At 46.2% G+C, this 17312-nt stretch overlaps 1 protein-coding gene across 1 annotated transcript in view; it reads left to right on the top strand.

Annotated features, from left to right (window-relative positions):
- LOC124596457 (sialin-like) overlaps positions 1-17312 on the top strand; it is a 172605-nt gene that overhangs the window by 91212 nt on the left and 64081 nt on the right. Inside the window, exons 3-4 of the mRNA XM_047135591.1 lie at positions 7746-7980; positions 10773-10857. Coding sequence (XP_046991547.1) covers positions 7746-7980; positions 10773-10857 — 320 coding nt within the window. The remainder of the gene's footprint in view (positions 1-7745; positions 7981-10772; positions 10858-17312) is intronic.

Genomic DNA, 17312 nt, shown 5'->3' with positions numbered 1-17312 from the left:
AAATTTAAAACAATCTTGATCGCTATCTTGTTAAAATATTTTTTATTGGAGTGAGTGACCGGTTCCGACTGTATGAAAGACGCATCTTCAGACTCTGTAAGGATATATTGCCAAAGTAGCATAGACGTTATAATACGCATATAAAAATAAGATAAATATTATTAAAATATACCCAGAGCGGCGGATGGACGCTGCTAGATGAGTTCCGTCGACCGTCGACGCTCGCGTCACTGCTGACTGTGCACGGAGGGAACAGCTATTAATATGGCTGGTGTAATTTATTACTATTTACCATACTTATACAGCGTGAGTCACCTAACGTTACTGCTGGATATATTTCGTAAACCACATCAAATACTGACGAACCAATTCCACAGACCGAACGTGAGGAGAGGGGCTAGTGTAATTGGTTAATACAAACCATACAAAAATGCACGGAAGTATGTTCTTTAACACAAACCTACGTTTTTTTAAATGTAACCACGTTAGTTTTGTTAGCACATCTGAACATATAAACAAATACGTAATCAGTGCCGTTTGTTGCGTTGTAAAATGTTAATTACATCCGGAGATATTGTAACCTAAAGTTGACGCTTGAAACCTCCGACGTTCAGTTGCGTGTTGTAACAAACACGGGCCACGGTCGGCGAGCAGCATCTGCAGGGACATGTTTACGATGACGACCGTGTTTACGAGTGTGGCTGTAGTGCACTGTTGTGGTTTGGCCTAGCTGTCGCAGTGTCCGCATGTAGCGATCCTCTTTCTATGTATTCGCAATACATCACATTTGTCTATGTTGAGGGTCAGTTGCCACTCCCTGCACCAAGTGCCTATCCGCTGCAGATCATCCTGCATTTCGCTGCAATTTTCTAATGCTGCAACTTCTCTGTATACTACAGCATCATCCGCAAAAAGCCGCATGGAACTTCCGACACTATCACACATATTTTACACACCTCACACATATTTTACACACCTCACACATTTCACATATATCCCTAGCGAATTTCGTCTTGCAGTTCCGTTTTCACTCAGCTCAATTTTTATGTCGTCCTGTCTCCTGAACTGGGTGTCATCCGATGACATAATTTTTTAGGCACATCCAGCGCGATACGTGACTACAGTCTGCCGAATGTGTTGCCAATAAAGTTAGTAGCAAATAACTATAAAATCAAAACTTCACGCTGCATGAACAGCGAAAATATAGTAACTAACCTTTTTCCTTTCATCATTTTGCCGAGGTCAGCGAGAAGCAGTTTCGTACAGACTGGAAGTTGTGTACAGTTGAAGTGACTAAGTGGTCCCATTCTCAAATACTGGATGAATGAATTCTGGGTATGTGCACGTCATGGGCTGTCATCGCAAAGGCTCAGGCGCCGATTTCGGAGGACCCGGCGCAATTGCTGGGGAAATTGGCGTCAGTACTGAATGTCAGTGAGCGAACATTGCATCGGATAGCAGAGGAGGGCCTTGTGGCGAAACAAGTGCTGTGTCATTTGAGAGATACAGAGGTGAACGATTGTGCCGGGACTCACCCAAGTTCTCTGATGCTAGCGCCACGTCACCATAACGCGTCTGTGCGTGACACACAAGTATGCACCACAATTTAAGAATTAAGCTAAAAATTAAAGTTGCTTCTCCAAATTAGGTCAACATATGCTACAGTACATTGTTGTGTCAAATCTGAGAATGATCGCATGAATATCTTTCCCTAAATACATCGTTTAAGAAAAAACAAGTTGCGCTAAATAACAAAGCTATGACCAAAAAAATCGATCATATTGCGCAGATGTATGTCAAAATTAACTGGTACAAGTCTCAACTTGATTAGAGCAATATTTTGGTCAGAATCCATGTTTTTGAGAAAAATTGAAGGCGCTGAATATTGCAGTTACAATTAGAAATATGAAAAATTGTATGACGTTTCAGTTTAGTATAAAAATGACTCCATTAAGCTACCTCTAAAACTTATCCAATAATTTACTGAAAACTAAATTTGGAACAAAAACGTCCGTAGGCCTATTTGTAGTAGATTGTTATTTATGATAATGATAGAAAGTTTTGATTGCAGCACCCGATGAAATCCATTAGACAGAGCTATACCAAGTTCCAAGACTTTGATGTAAATAAAAATCAATACAAGATCTCTCAAAGTTTTGGTTCAGAGGTCATGTTCTATGTTCCGTTCTAAAAATTCTACACGGCCAAGTTTAAATGCAGGCGAGCTAAAACTTATTCTCTGATTAAATCCTACTTAACTGCATTCATGCAAAAATTCTAAATTAATACGCGATAGTGTTATAAAACAATGTGTGTTCGGCGAAAGCAGCCATTTAGGTACTGATACTTGGGTATAGAGTGGATGGCAGGTGTTTCCGCCGGCCGTCCTGCGCCCCCGTGTATAAATACGGGGTGAGAGGCAGTGAATGGATTTCACTTCGCTCACAGCTACCGTAAGGTCCGCATCAGTCAAACGCCTGAGTACGCGCTGCTTGGGTGACGTCACAGCCAAGCTGCAACTAAACTCATGTTTCCGGTACAAACAGGAAGCGAACTCCTGAGGATTGTACACCGTCCTTGATCGCTTAGATTTCGCAGAAGTAAATGTTAGTGCCCGGCCTGCAATATTAACAAATCCGCGTGCCAAGTAGTGACAATTATTCAATTATTTTCACTTTTGTGGCGAGCAATTATTTTGATAATCAGAAGTCAGGGGGAAAAACTATTTAATGGGAACTGCTCATGACGGTGTTTAGGTTAGAGAGATTTCATTTATAATCTCGCTGAGTAAACAGAGAATAGAAATATTTCTTTCAGAGGGCTGGACAAGAATGTCGATTTGCGGACTGGAAACTATGGTCAGTATGTTCTCCATCGCTTTCTGGCTGATCACAGAAATAGTTTTCAGGCTCTCGTAGAAAAAGACCGCGCCGCCGTCCCACAGCCTCATACGAGCCATTTAGTCCAAAACTAGCTGTCGGAGAGAGATATATATATATATATAGGGTGTCCCAGCTATTGGAAAAAGACTTTCACCGGTATCAATGTAGGGCTGGGACCTATGAATGTACATATTTGGAAACTTTCTAAATCGAAAGCATGTGTGTTTAACACAAACTTACGTTTTTTTAAATGGACCTCCTATATTTTTCTTCAGCAATCCATAGCATGACAAAGCACATGCACAATGGCGTTGATTGCATCGCAATATTCCCATTACATACCGAGATATTGAGACGCGAAGTTGACGCTTGAAACACCCGACATGCACTGCTAGCGCACGTCCTGAAGCTCAGGCGTGAACCCCATGCTGCCCGTAATCGCGATGTGATTGACATGTGTAATCACACCTCCATACTTATCAAGAGGTCCGAAACGAATAATACGGTCTGCTGCCATCAACTCTCATAAGCACATAATGGTTTCCCCTCTTGCACGTTTTACGTATTTACGTACACAATATGAACCAGTACCGATCGGTGTACACCCGTCAGGTTGTCTTATTTATCCTGCACACCCAAAATAAGGTTTATCTAATGCATTATATGACCCATTGTGCCTGTCGCGCAGGGCCTGGCTCTACCTAGTCAAGTGTCCAACGTAGTTCCCACTACTGCCACAGTTACCACTTCGCCTTGTTTATGATTTGCGACCCATGCAAACTCCTGTACTCCACCACCCTCCGAGCATCCCATTTGTTGTTGCTTTGGCGTGCAGTACACTGCTTGCCGGTGTAGTCGTGCATCAGAGTAATCTAGTGACGGCACGGAGGTAGTACACATTGTGAATAAACTTTGTGTTGTGGAACTTATACTGTACAGAATAATGTACACACATGAAAATATGGTAGAAATGCTGCTGATCTATGGAGAATGTAAGTTGACGGGAAATACGTTATGAGATTGCTTGTTTGTTGATAGTACTGTTAGCGAACATTTTGATTATTAAGTTAATATGTCTGTTTCCTACCCTACTCTACATACCTTTACTGTACCCTGTTGTAGGTGGACGAAATGCTGTTCAGGCAGAACGACTGTACAGAAGACGATTCCCTGACAAGCCGTCGCCTTCGCGCCGGATGTTTGGTCGTCTCACATCTCGTCTACGTGAAACGGGAAGCTTAAATCCAAGACCTCGACATCGTCCTACAACACGCACAGATGAACGTGCTGAAGTTGCTGTGCTCGCTACCATAGCTGTGAATCCTCAAATCAGCACACGTCAAATTGAACGTGAAGTTGGTGTGTCGAAATCAAGTGCACAGCGTATTCTTACGCGTCATAAATTTCGTCCTTACCATGTTCATTTACACCAGGATCTTCATGGAAATGACTTCCGCAATAGGGTAACAGTTTGTCGGTGGGCTCAGCAAAAACTTCTGACTAATCCAAATTTTTTTGCAGATGTTCTTTTTACCGACGAGGCATCATTCTCCAACAAAGGAATTGTCAATATGAGGAATATGCATTATTGGTCCGCAGACAATCCAAAATGGCTCCCTCAGGTAGAGCATCAACGTCCGTGGAAAGTTAATATTTGGTGTGGGATTATTGGAGATACCATTATCGGACCTTTGTTTATAAATGGCATCCAAAATGGCGGACAATACTCCAGATTTATACGACACAATCTTCCTGTTCTCTTGGACACCGTACCTCTGAACAGGAGAATGGTCATGTGGTACCAGCATGACGGATGCCCTGCACATAACGCCTTACGGGCACGACGACTTCTGAACCGTAAGTTCCCTGGTAGGTGGATTGGACGAGGTGGCCCAGTTAGGTGGCCTGCCCGATCTCCGGACCTTACACTGCTGGATATTTTCTTTGGGGAGCAGTGAAGGATGCTGTTTACCAACGTGAACCAACAACACCAGAGGACGTGAAGCAACGCATTATTGATGCTTGTGCAGCCATCAAAGAGGAAACAGTAGCACGAAGTAGGGCATCCTTCATCCGCAGAGTGACCCTATGTATGCAAGCCAATGGGCATCACTTTGAGCATGAGATGTGAACGCTATGTTTAGTATGTAGTGCTGGTATCACAGTGGAAGTTTCTACAAAGGGCCATTTTACCCAGTGATGTTAAGAAACATTTGTTTGCAACAATTTGTCATTTAACGCATTAGATAAACATAACATTGATAATTATGTGATAATAAAACTAATTGGTTAAAAGTGTTTACATTCATCTACCTGAACTTCCCAAATCAAAACATTTTTACCTAAACAATGGTAAAACTTTTAGTCCACTTGCTCGTTTCACTAAAACCATCAACATGAATTTTACTATTACGAATGAATGATTGTCACTTGCGCTAGATCTACAGTAAAGTAAAGTTTTAACGTTGAACGGCATTACCTACTTAGTAACGGATTGACGATAAGCGAAGTTAACTTTGTGACTAACGTTGCGGTACACAGATATGTTACAGAACCGCATCACCCCTAGCCTATGGGACAAATACCTGCTGGAATGTACGACGTTAATGCAGGATGGCAGCAGACCGCATTATTCGTTTCGAACATCTTGATAAGTATGGAAGTGTGATTACGCATGTCAATCATATCGCGATTACGGGCAGCATAGGGTTCACGCCTGAGCCTCAGGACGTGCGCTAGCAGCGCATGTCGTGTGTTTCAAGCGTCAACTTCGCGTCTTAATATCTCGGGAAGTAATGGGAATATTTCGATGCAATCAACGCCATTGTGTATGTGCTTTGTCGTGCTATGGATTGCTGAAGAAAAAATGTAGGAGGTCCATTTAAAAAAACATAAGTTTGTATTAAAAACACACATGCTTTCATTTTACAATGTTTCCAAATATGTATATTCATGGGCCCCAGCCCTACATTGATACCGGTGAAAGTCATTTTCCAATAGCTGTTATTGTGCCAGAAATGAAACGTCGTGTGGCTAGGGCCTCCCGTGGGGTAGACCGTTCGCCTGGTGCAGGTCTTTCGATTTGACGCCACTTCGGCGACCTGCCCGTTGATGGGGATGAAATGATGATGATTAGGACAACACAACACCCAGTCCCTGAGCGGAGAAAATCTTCGACCCAGCCGGGAATCGAACCCGGGCCCTTTGGATTGACAGTCTGTCACGCTGACCACTCAGCTACCGGGGGCGGACCATTGTGCCAGAGAGATGTTGGGTGGACAAGATAGCTGGGACACTGTGTGTGTGTGTGTGTGTGTGTGTGTGTGTGTGTGTGAGACTTAAATCCTGACAAATGAAACTTCTTTTAAAAGCAAATTTATTAAAACAAAATACAAATGACAATCCTTTTCCTATAAATAGTATCTTTCAAGACTAACATTACTCGATGTAACCCCCCCCCCCCCCCCCTGCAGCCCCAATGACCGCCTCCAATCTTGTCCTGAAGCGACTGCGCACACTTTTTAAAACAGCACGAATGCTGCTTCGATAGCGGTGCGCTGCAATGCGACATTAGAGTGCCTCGTCTTCTTGGTAGTTCTTTCGACCACGCTCCAAACATACTGTTCGGGGGCCACAACTCCTTTGACCGAAACATGTCAACATTATCCGAGAGCAAGTTTTGGACTAAATAGCTCGCATGAGGTCCTCCTCTGCTATCCGACGCATTGTTCGCTCGCTGACATCCAAATTCTGATGCCAGTTTCCTCGTCGATTGCTTCGGGTCCTCCGATATCATCGCTTGAGCCTCTTCGATGACTGCCGCAGTTCGTGGCACGTGTTTCCTAGAGTGAGGTTTCCTCGCCCTGTTAGCGATACCTTCCCCAGACTTTTCCGAAGCATTATACTTGGCCAAAATGTCGTGACCAGTTCATTTGTTACCAGAAAAATCAAACTATTTCAATGGACCAAGACTGTTGATAATCGCGGCTTTTCGGTTGTACTCCGCACTTGTCCGTAACCTCACAGCCATTTTGAGGTTCTGGCTGTATGAGATGCCTATGGTTTTCGAGAACGTCAATCGCGACATTCGGCGGAATTAAGATATGGCGGGAAATTCAAATTGAGCATCGCACCCTGTGCGCGCGCTCGCTCACGCACACGCACACACGCACACACACACGCACACTAATATATATAATCACTTCGTTGCATATTGACCAGTACTAAACTTCCCTGAGGGTTTCAATTAGCTTCCTCTATAAGGAGTTCTCTTAAGCGTCTAGAATCTAAATTGATCGCATAAAGACAGCTTCATATTTTCTGGGTCTCCACAGCCATCACAGCTGCCTCCAGAAGTACAGCGCGCAGTTCTGTCACATTGTATGACATTTAGTGCTCACAGCTATTCCTGTTGATCGCGGGTCATCGCTACGAGACTGTTACTCGGTGTTACATGTTTCACTAAGCGTCTGGATGTTAGATGGACATCAAACGGGTTACGTCAGTTCGGCGTGCTAACCGCCTTCTTCGGAGAGCACACAAGCCGTAAACTGGCACTGAGCCTGCGGGGCACGTTGACGTGCTGAAGAGTGGCGCAAGTCACGTTGTGCAACTCACGATTGGTGACGTGGGACGCCCTGCCTGGCCATTCTACTGGATATTACTGAGAATGTTGGTTTAATTTTACAGCTTTTGCACAGGTGCTCAGGACCATCGGAAAAGAGATTATCGATGAAAACACTCTCTCTCTCTCTCTCTCTCTCTCTCTCTCTCTCTCTCTCTCTCTGTCACGAAAGTGTTGAAGTCTTTTTATCAAATTATAAATTTGTTCTTGTAAAAACTCATGAATTTCAATCATGTTTTTCAGAACAGATTTGACTGGGACGAACATGAACAAAACGTTGTCATGGGAGCATTTTTCTGGCTCTACTGGACAGCGCAGGTACCTGGAGGAATGATGGGTCAATACTACGGCACAAAGATTGTATTTGGCTTCAGCAACCTTATGATTTCATTAACAACGTTACTAATACCACTTTTTGCATCACTTGACTACAGAGCTCTGGTGGCCCTCAGGGTTTTCCAGGGAATTTGTGGGGTGAGTACATGTCTTATTCGAGATACCTAATTACATATGAACAGCTGGTTGTTTATAAATGCCAAATGAACAATCTTCGTACCTAGAATAAATATAAAGTTTGAAGAAATTTTGTAAAAATAGAATTTACGAGGGTCATTCTAAAAATACAGAACACTTGTTTCCCCCAGACATTTTTATTAAAGATCATGAAATAAAACTTATTTTAGGTTATTTTCATATCTTAGTAATTTTTCTGCGTTGTTGTCGTTCAGATGAAAACGTTTGTCGTACTGCTCCACGTGCTTTGTTGTTGCCTAATCAGCCATCAACGTATGGTGACGAGACGCCTTGTTATTAAACGGGACTGTCCTTTTTCTCATTCTATGTCCTGTTGTTCCGCAATATATTCAACGGGACCCCAAATGTCCCGCTTTTTCGTGATCAGCAGTGCCCTTTTTTGATTCATTCTGTCTTATTTATTTTTACGTCAGGTTAGTGTCATGGACATAGTTCTTAACATTCTCTTGAGTCTTGCTTTGTCTGGAACGCAAAGATGGAATAAAGAAGCATTATTTTGGTCACACGTTGAGGAGAGGTATGAACAGAAGATTTTCCTTAATCATGCTCAGTGCCAGTGACTTACGTGTAAACTTCGCGATACGTATCGATTATTTGCTACTGCAGAAATGACGGACGGATGTAACAAGTTTTCGTTAAATAACGTTATACTGCTATCAATGTTCAATTGTATTTGTAGTTACGAATTATTCACTGTTAGATGGCATGAATTTGCAGTAGATGCATCCGACACGATGTCTTGGGACTATCACAGACAACAATAAGAAATAGGCACAGTTTCAACATTGGGTTCGGCAAGCTTGCTTTAATGCGCTCCAGTGACGTGTGTGTGTGTGTGTGTGTGTGTGTGTGTGTGTGTTAACGTGGGGAAAAGAAAGTGTTCTTCCTCGAAAACAATGAAGAAGATTTCAGTTTCCTGATGGAAACCACAAGTACTAAGGTAGAATGTATGTTGTGTCGTTCAATTTTTTCTATTGAACACGGAGGGCTTGCCGATGTAATGCAGAATATAAAGAAAAAACGCACTTGTTGGCACTTTCTGCGAGAACTTGTAGCAGCATAACTTTCTTTGTAGTACGAATAAATTACAAACAGAGGAAGATAAACGTATCGCCGCAGAAGAAGGGCTGCATGCGTTCCATACCGCAAAACAGTCATTCTTTCCATTCAATGGACTGCACTGCTCCTCATGAGACCTCTTTGAGCAGGAATTCGCATGTTCTAGGACAAAATACGAGACGATTTTAGTGAAAGTTTTATCGCCATGCACATGACATGTTAAGTCAGAACTTAAAGGCGCTAAGCCTGTGTCTGTGATTGATTGCATCAAATCAAAAGAGCTTAAAGCTAGATCCGGTTGTAGATACACATTTCAATCTTACCCAGGGTGTTCAGTGCAAACTAATGTCTTCGGAACACTCGTGGAGAAGCAGCGGAATTATGCTAGATATATTCCGGATATTTTAAAAAAGCAAAATATAGTTGACAAGATTGTCGCATTTTGTGCAGATAACTGATACCAACTTTGGTGAGCACAAAAGAGCAGGAACAATGTTTATTCCAAACTGAACAGTGTTCTCAAGATTGGTTGTGCAGCCCATGTGATACACAATGGAGACGGTGCAGATACTTGTCACGGAAACAAAATCGCATAAAACTTTTCAATATTTTCTCATTTACACTGTGTGTGTGTGTGTGTGTGTGTGTGTGTGTGTGTGTGTGTGTGTGTGTGTGTGTGTGTGGAGGAACCGAAATCAGTCTGCGACTTCTTTGATAGTGATTACAAGAAAATGCTAGGTAATATTAGAACTAAGAGGTTTGTCATTGCTGCCAGGAGTTGTCAAGAGTGAACTGGTGTGTAGGAATCTTTGAAATCTTAATTTCTGTCTCGGAATAGGTCTCCTTTATTGCTAATATAGTTTCTTGAGAACAGTCACTTCTTTGCTTCATTTCACACTAAGCCAATTGAAAATGTCTTCCAGTTAAATCCAGATCTTGGAAAGAACCACGATTTCAGCTACAGAATCAGCTGAGGAGTTAGAAGTGCTTAAAAAAAATTAACATGGGCAAACGTCATAAAGAAGTAGCACGACGCTTCTGGACAACAATCCACGTTATTTACTTGTGTTTTTGAAACTTCTCTCCATCCTTCACGTACTGCGTGAGAAAAGACGGTGCAACTCTGTCATTATCTCGTGTTCTGACAGCGAAATTTCAGGAACTGCAAGATCAGTCCATCAGTACTGAAATTAATGACCCGAATTTTTTCCTCAATCCATAAGTTTCGTCAGTCCCAGTGAATGTCGACAGATCAATTATCATTATGAACTTTCGTTCATTTGCAATTACATACATTTTACCATTTTCGAATTGAAGCGTAATTCATCACATTTCCATAAACATCAGTTATCTGTCTGCATATTTCCATAGTGTGGACCTTTGGAGATAAGACTATATTACACTACGAAGCTAACACTTGAAGGGATCGTTAATTTTGTTACACGTTTTAAAATCAAATAACTGACATGCTTGGTAACTGTTAGTCGTTCTGGAGCCAACGGTGAGGAAGGTCTTACAGTGCCAATGTTGAAGGCAGAATAGGGAGGCTTTATGGATAAAAACGTTCTTTATTTTTGGAATGATTCTCCTAGTTGGTTATTTGCTCGGTAAAGCATTTTATTTCTTAAGGAAATTTTTGATGAGAAATAGCACATGCACTTCTGTGTCATTAGGGCTTCTGTTGGCCATCCCTCAGCTACATGATCTCAAGATGGATACCTACCAATGAAAGGGGGAAATTTATGAGTGCGTTCATGGGTAAGGGCAAATTTAACTATTTTGATAGCATTATTTGTCTTCTAGTGTTAAGTGTGTGCGAAATTGAGCTTCTCATCACCTGAATTGCAGAGTTATAACTTGTAAATACAGTGTTTTACAGTTCCTATTCCTGGCTTCTATAGGTTGTAGAGGGGACTTCTCACATAAAGTTTTGATATGGAACCCATGTTGGGAAGTATATACTGTCAGGATATAAAATAAGTTTGAAGATCGGATCACTTTCGAACCTCTCGAACCTCTCACCTCACACTACACTGAATAATGGTAAGGCTGCACAAGCATGTATCAGATGTGTGTTCCAGATTGTCTCAGTCCATCACGTACCATTTTTTTTTTTTTTTTTTTTTTTTTTTTTTTTTTTTTTTTTTTTTTTTTTTGACAGTATGTATGAAAGCGTATGCAGCAGAAACACCTCGTGCAAGGAGCAGCAGGATCACCACATGTAAAAGCTCCTGTAGGGCATACATGTCAGAGCTCATTGGGCTGCGTGAATGAAGCTAAGCAAACTTTTTTTTTCTTCAGATTTCAGTGCTTAAGCTTCGAAATTTATGAATAAAATGTGAAGCAAGAGCCTTAGCTCTTGGGGACAAAACAGAGAAAAAGCGTTTCCTTTGTCTTGAGTTATGGCTTCAGCATTAGATAAACTGTTTGAATAAAGAGAAGACCTGATTAAATTGTGAAATCAATAGCTTATAAAATGTGAAGGCTGGTCAGCAGTAGACTCATGTTTGCAGAGCGTAGATATGGCTTAACTAGCTGCGCTTGTACACTGTGAAAATACCATTCTTTTACAAATATGCTGCTCCTTCCACTTCTAGAAGTGACTCCTTTTACATCTTCTTCTTTCGCTGACACCATAATCTCACAGCGATCTCAGGGTCAGCGTGGTTACAACGGATTTGGCAATGTTAGTGTTAGGGATGGCCGGATGCCCTTCCTGCTGCCACCCCCCCCCCCCCCCCCCCTGCGGGTCCGGGGTAAGAATAGGCCCGAGGTATTCCTGCCTGTCGTAAGAGGCGACTAAAAGGAGTTTCAACCGTTTCGGCCTTCCATGTAATGGCCCCCCTTGGGGTTTGACCTCCATTTTTCAAAATTCTACAGAAGTACGAGCCTTTTGGGGAAGGACACCTTACATGGTGTACCACTGGTCCTAAGTGCACTACGACCTTAGCACTCAGCATTGCACCGGCGTTGTAACCTTACCCACTATTCCTCAAATTGGCCCTCAACGCCTGATGGGTTGTCAAAGTTACGCCCATAGTGCATCTCCATCTGCACCAGCGATCATGATGGACTTTCCATGGCACCAGAAATCCAGCACGGTAGCCAGCCCGTTGTGGTGGGGTCGTCATGTACCCTCTAGGTTGTAGCCCCCTGACAACACAGGGATCGTACTGCCGATACCTGAGCTGCACCCTCCCCACGTCGGACAAGGAGTAGATGCCCGTCTCCTTGGGGCATCAGGACTCCCGGCAATGGTCATCCTGCCAGGTGGCCCTTGCTGCGGCTGGGTGGCGCCCGTGGGGAGAGCCCCTGGTCGGAGTGGGTGGTATCGGGGCGGACGTTTCGCAGATGAAACGTCAACATGTATCTGGTCGCTCTGCGGCCGAGTCTTTCAAAAGAAAAGGTACAGTTTCTAGTTCTGGTTCTCCTGCCCTTTCCCCCTTGGCCACTCCATGGGAGGAGGGACAGGCCCGCCAGCTTGGGGCGAGGTACTTCCCCTGCTATTTGGTCTGTTCTCGAACCGATGGGGGGACGTTCGCCACCTCCAAGCCCATGTTCTTTGTTCAGCACATTGAGGACGTCTTCGGGGAAATCGAGGCTCTCAGCAAGATGCGATCAGGGTCCGTCCTTATCAAGACCACCTCCGCCACACAGTCGGCGGCGCTCCAGCCGTGCGACCGCCTAGGGGACATCCCAGTATCCATTGTCCCACATCTGGCACTAAATAGGACGCAGGGGGTTATTTTTCATCGTGACCTCCTGCTACAATCTGATGAGGAGCTCAGGGCCAACCTGGAGCGCCGAGGCGTGCATTTCGTCCGGCGAGTCCAGCGCGGCCCCAAAGACCGTCGCATCGACACCGGGGCCTTTATCCTCGCCTTTGAGGGGGATGTTCTCCCAGAGAAGGTGAAGGTGATGTGCTACCGGTGTGACGTGCGACCTTACGTCCCGCCTCCTATGCGCTGTTTTAGGTGTTTGCGCTTTGGGCACATGTCATCACGGTGTGAGGCTGAGCCCCTTTGTGGCGATTGTGGACATCCTCTTCGTGAGGAACATACACGCACCCCACCACCTCGGTGCATTAATTGTCCTGGCGTCCACTCGCCTAGATCCTCAGACTGCCCAGCATATCAGAAGGAGAAACAGATACAAGAAATCAAAACTTTGGATCGGCTCTCTTATTCTGAGGCCCGGAAGAAGTACGACCGCCTCCATCCCGTGCCATTGACCACCTCGTTTGCCTCAGTTGTGTCCACTCCTTCCGTGGTATCCTCACCCCTATCCTGTCCCCCCTCCACCTCCTCCACCCATCTGGGGGCTCTGGCTCCGCCTCCCAAATCCCTCCCTTCCAAATCCTCCTCCCCCGTGGCCCCCACCCCCTCTGCCCCAGGGGCCACCCTTCCTCCTCCTCCTCCCCCCCCCACGCCACCTGAGAAGCGATCCTCTTCTCAGGCGTCCATCGGGGAAACATTCCGGACCCCAGCTTCCGAGGTCCGGCGTTCCAAAACGGACCCCGCGCGTGAGGACCTTCTTCGGGTCCAGCCCACCATCCCTGTGCCTCCTCGGCCTTCCAAGAAGGCCTCCAAGAAGAAGTCTCTATCCCCCTCTCCACCCCGGCGCGTTTCGTCTGACGCTCCATCCGTGAGTCGCTGCTCCCGGCCGTCCTCAGTTTCGCCGGGACGCTCTGCTGCCAGGCGCTCCGCCGGCCTTTCGTCGGCAAATGATGCGGCCCGTCCTACACAACCAGGGACAGCGGCCGCAGCTGGCGACGAGTCGATGGAACCGGATCCGCCTCCCGTCGGTTGTAGCGTAGTTCCCTCGCAACCTGGCCCTCCGCGGCCGTCGAGGTGACCAGCTCTTCCCCCGTCTCGTTCCCCCAACCTTTTGACTAGCGATGGCGTTGTTTCATTGGAACATACGAGGTATCCGATCTAATCGGGAGGAATTACAACTGCTCCTCCGCCTGCACTGTCCGCTCGTCCTTGGTCTCCAGGAAACCAAGTTGCGCCCGACTGACCGTATTGCCTTTACCCACTATACCTCGGAGCGGTATGACCTCACCCCTGTGGACGGTATCCCAGCTCATGGTGGGGTCATGTTGCTCGTTCGGGACGATGTTTATTACCATCCCATCCCATTGACCACCCCACTCCAAGCAATAGCTGTCTGCATTACTCTTTCTGCTTTTACTTTTTCAGTTTGTACCATCTACACTCCACCATCATCTGCTGTTAGTCGGGCTGACATGATGCACCTGATCGTTCAGCTTCCCCCGCCGTTTTTATTGTTTGGCGACTTCAATGCCCATCATCCCCTTTGGGGCTCTCCTGCGTCCTGTCAAAGAGGCTCACTCTTGGCGGATGTCTTCAACCATCTCAATCTTGTCTGCCTCAATACCGGCGCCCCGACTTTCCTTTCGGACTTTACTCATACCTACTCCCACTTGGACCTCTCGATCTGTTCTGCCACTCTTGCCCGTCGGTTCGAGTGGTATGTCCTTTCTGACACCTATTCGGGCGACCACTTCCCCTGTGTCGTTCGTCTCCTGCACCACACCCCATCCCCACGTCCCTTAACACCCTCCGTGTCCTGAATGGTACCTCCTGGGGAGCGGACCGAGTGGTCCTTCTCCGCCTCTATCGCGCCTTAGTGCGCTCGAAATTGGATTATGGAAGCATAGTATACTCCTCTGCTCGGCCGTCTATTCTTCGGCGTCTCGACTCTATCCACCACCGTGGATTACGTTTAGTGTCTGGAGCTTTTTACACCAGCCCTGTGGAAAGCCTTTATGCTGAGACTGCTGAACCTCCGCTGTCCAATCGGCGGGCAGTCCTTCTGAGTCGTTATGCTAGCCATCTGTCTTCCATGCCTGCTAATCCAGCCCATGACCTTTTTTTTCGACGCCTCCTTGGATGTAGGGTATGCAGGCCGCTCCTCCTCCCTACTACCCCCGGGAGTCCGCTTCAGTCAACTGCTCCATTCTCTTTCCTTCCGCTTTCCTAAAACCTTCTTGACAACTTGGGGTACAGCACCGCCTTGGCTCCGTCCCCGGATCTGCTTGCTCCGTGACCTATGTCAATTTCCCAAGGATGGTACCCCTACACTTGTTTACCGTCGGGCATTTGCTGCTCTATGTGCACAAATGACTGACGCCACATTTATTTACACCGACGGCTCGAAAACATCGTTAGGTGTAGGGAGTGCCTATATTGTTGGCGACACCCGACACCCGACCAGTGTTCGGTTTATACTGCGGAGCTTTACGCTGTTCTCCAGGCTGTCCACTACGTCCGCCGCCATCAGCGGATACAGTACGTAATCTGCTCAGATTCTCTTAGCTCTCTCCTCAGTCTCCAAGCTCTTTACCCTGTGCACCCTCTGGTCCACCGGATTCAGGACTGTCTGCGCTTGCTCCACCTGGGGGGCGTCTCGGTGGCGTTCCTCTGGCTCCCGGGCCACGCTGGTATCTGTGGGAATGAGGCGGCCGATATAGCGGCCAAGGCTGCAGTCTCTCATCTTCGGCCAGCTATTCAGTCGCTTCCCTTCACCGATCTACGGAGCGGTTTATGTCGCCAAGTTGCTCATTTATGGCATGCGCATTGGTCAACACTTCCCCATAATAAATTGCGGGAAGTGAAAGCCCTTCCTTGCGCTTGGACCTCTTCCTCCCGAACGCGTCGTCGGGAGGAGGTAATTTTAGCCAGACTCCGGATAGGGCACTGTCTTTTTAGCCATAGACATCTTTTAAGCGGTGATCCTCCCCCACTCTGTCCCCACTGCTCTCAGCTGTGGACGGTCAGACACCTTTTAATTGAATGCCCCTATTTTAATCAGTTACGCTCCCGTCTACAGCTATCGGCTGATCTATCGTCGATTTTAGCAGATGATACGCGCTCAGCCGACCGCGTTCTCCAGTTTATTAGTGACAGTGAAATGACTTCAGTTATTTGAAGCTTTTTTTGGGGACAACCAACCCCTTTCTGTAGTGGATTTTTAAGCATTCCTTCTGCTTTTAGTTTCTCAAATTTTATGACTTTTTCCCATTGCTGCTGGTTTTAAATTTCGGTTTTTTCCTGTTTCCTAAGTCACGGGCTGGGCGCTAATGACCATAGAAGTTTTGCGCCCTAAAAACACAAAAAAAAAAAAAAAAAAAAAGAAATAATCCCCACGTCCTTCGAGCTGGAACATACTGAAAGCCGACTGGGGACTGTACTCATCCCTGGCGACCTTTCCGGACCACGATTTTCCCAGTTGTGACAGTCAGGTCGAATACCTCACGGCTGTTATCATCAATGCTGCCGAACGTTCCATTCCTCGTACTACTACTTCTTCTTCACGTCGCGTTTCCGTCCCCTGGTGGAACGAGGCTTGTAGGGACGCTATCCGTGCTCGACGACGTGCTTTACGCACCTTTCGCCGCCATCCTACGTTGGCGAATTGTATAGAATACAAACGACTCCGAGCGCAATGCCGTAGAGTCATCAAAGACAGCAAAAAAGATTGTTGGGCCTCTTTCACCAGCTCCTTTAACAGTTTCACTCCCTCTTCTGTCGTTTGGGGTAGCCTGCGCCGGCTGTCGGGCATTAAGGCCCACTCCTCGGTACCTGGCCTGACCTCAGGTAATGAGGTCCTTGTTGATCCTGTGGCTGTCTCCACCGCCTTTGGCCGCTTTTTCGCGGAGGTTTCAAGCTCCGCCCATTACCATCCTGCCTTCCTTCCCAGGAAAGAGGCAGAAGAGGCTCGGCGACCTTCCTTCCACTCGCTGAATCTGGAAACTTATAATGCCCCCTTTACTATGCGGGAACTCGAACGTGCGCTTGCACTGTCCCGGTCCTCTGCTCTGGGGCCAGATGCCATTCACGTTCAGATGCTGGCACACCTTTCTCCGGCGGGCAAAAGCTTCCTTCTTCGTACCTACAATCGCGTCTGGACCGAAGGTCAAGTCCCCATGCGTTGGCGTGACGCCGTTGTTGTTCCTATACCCAAACCTGGGAAGGATAGACACCTTCCTTCTAGTTACCGCCCCATTTCTCTTACAAGCTGTGTCTGTAAGGTGATGGAGCGCATGGTTAATGCTCGGTTAGTCTGGATTCTTGAATGTCGACGACTACTTACTAATGTCCAATGCGGCTTTCGTCGCCGCCGCTCCGCTGTTGACCACCTTGTGACCCTGTCGACATTCATCATGAACAACTTTTTGCGAAGGCGCC

This window comes from Schistocerca americana, chromosome 2 (assembly GCF_021461395.2).
Source record: "Schistocerca americana isolate TAMUIC-IGC-003095 chromosome 2, iqSchAmer2.1, whole genome shotgun sequence".
Classification (NCBI taxonomy): Eukaryota; Metazoa; Arthropoda; class Insecta; order Orthoptera; family Acrididae; genus Schistocerca; species Schistocerca americana.
The sequence above is the reverse complement of the archived record's forward strand: the minus strand, read 5'-3'. Positions and strand labels throughout refer to the sequence as shown.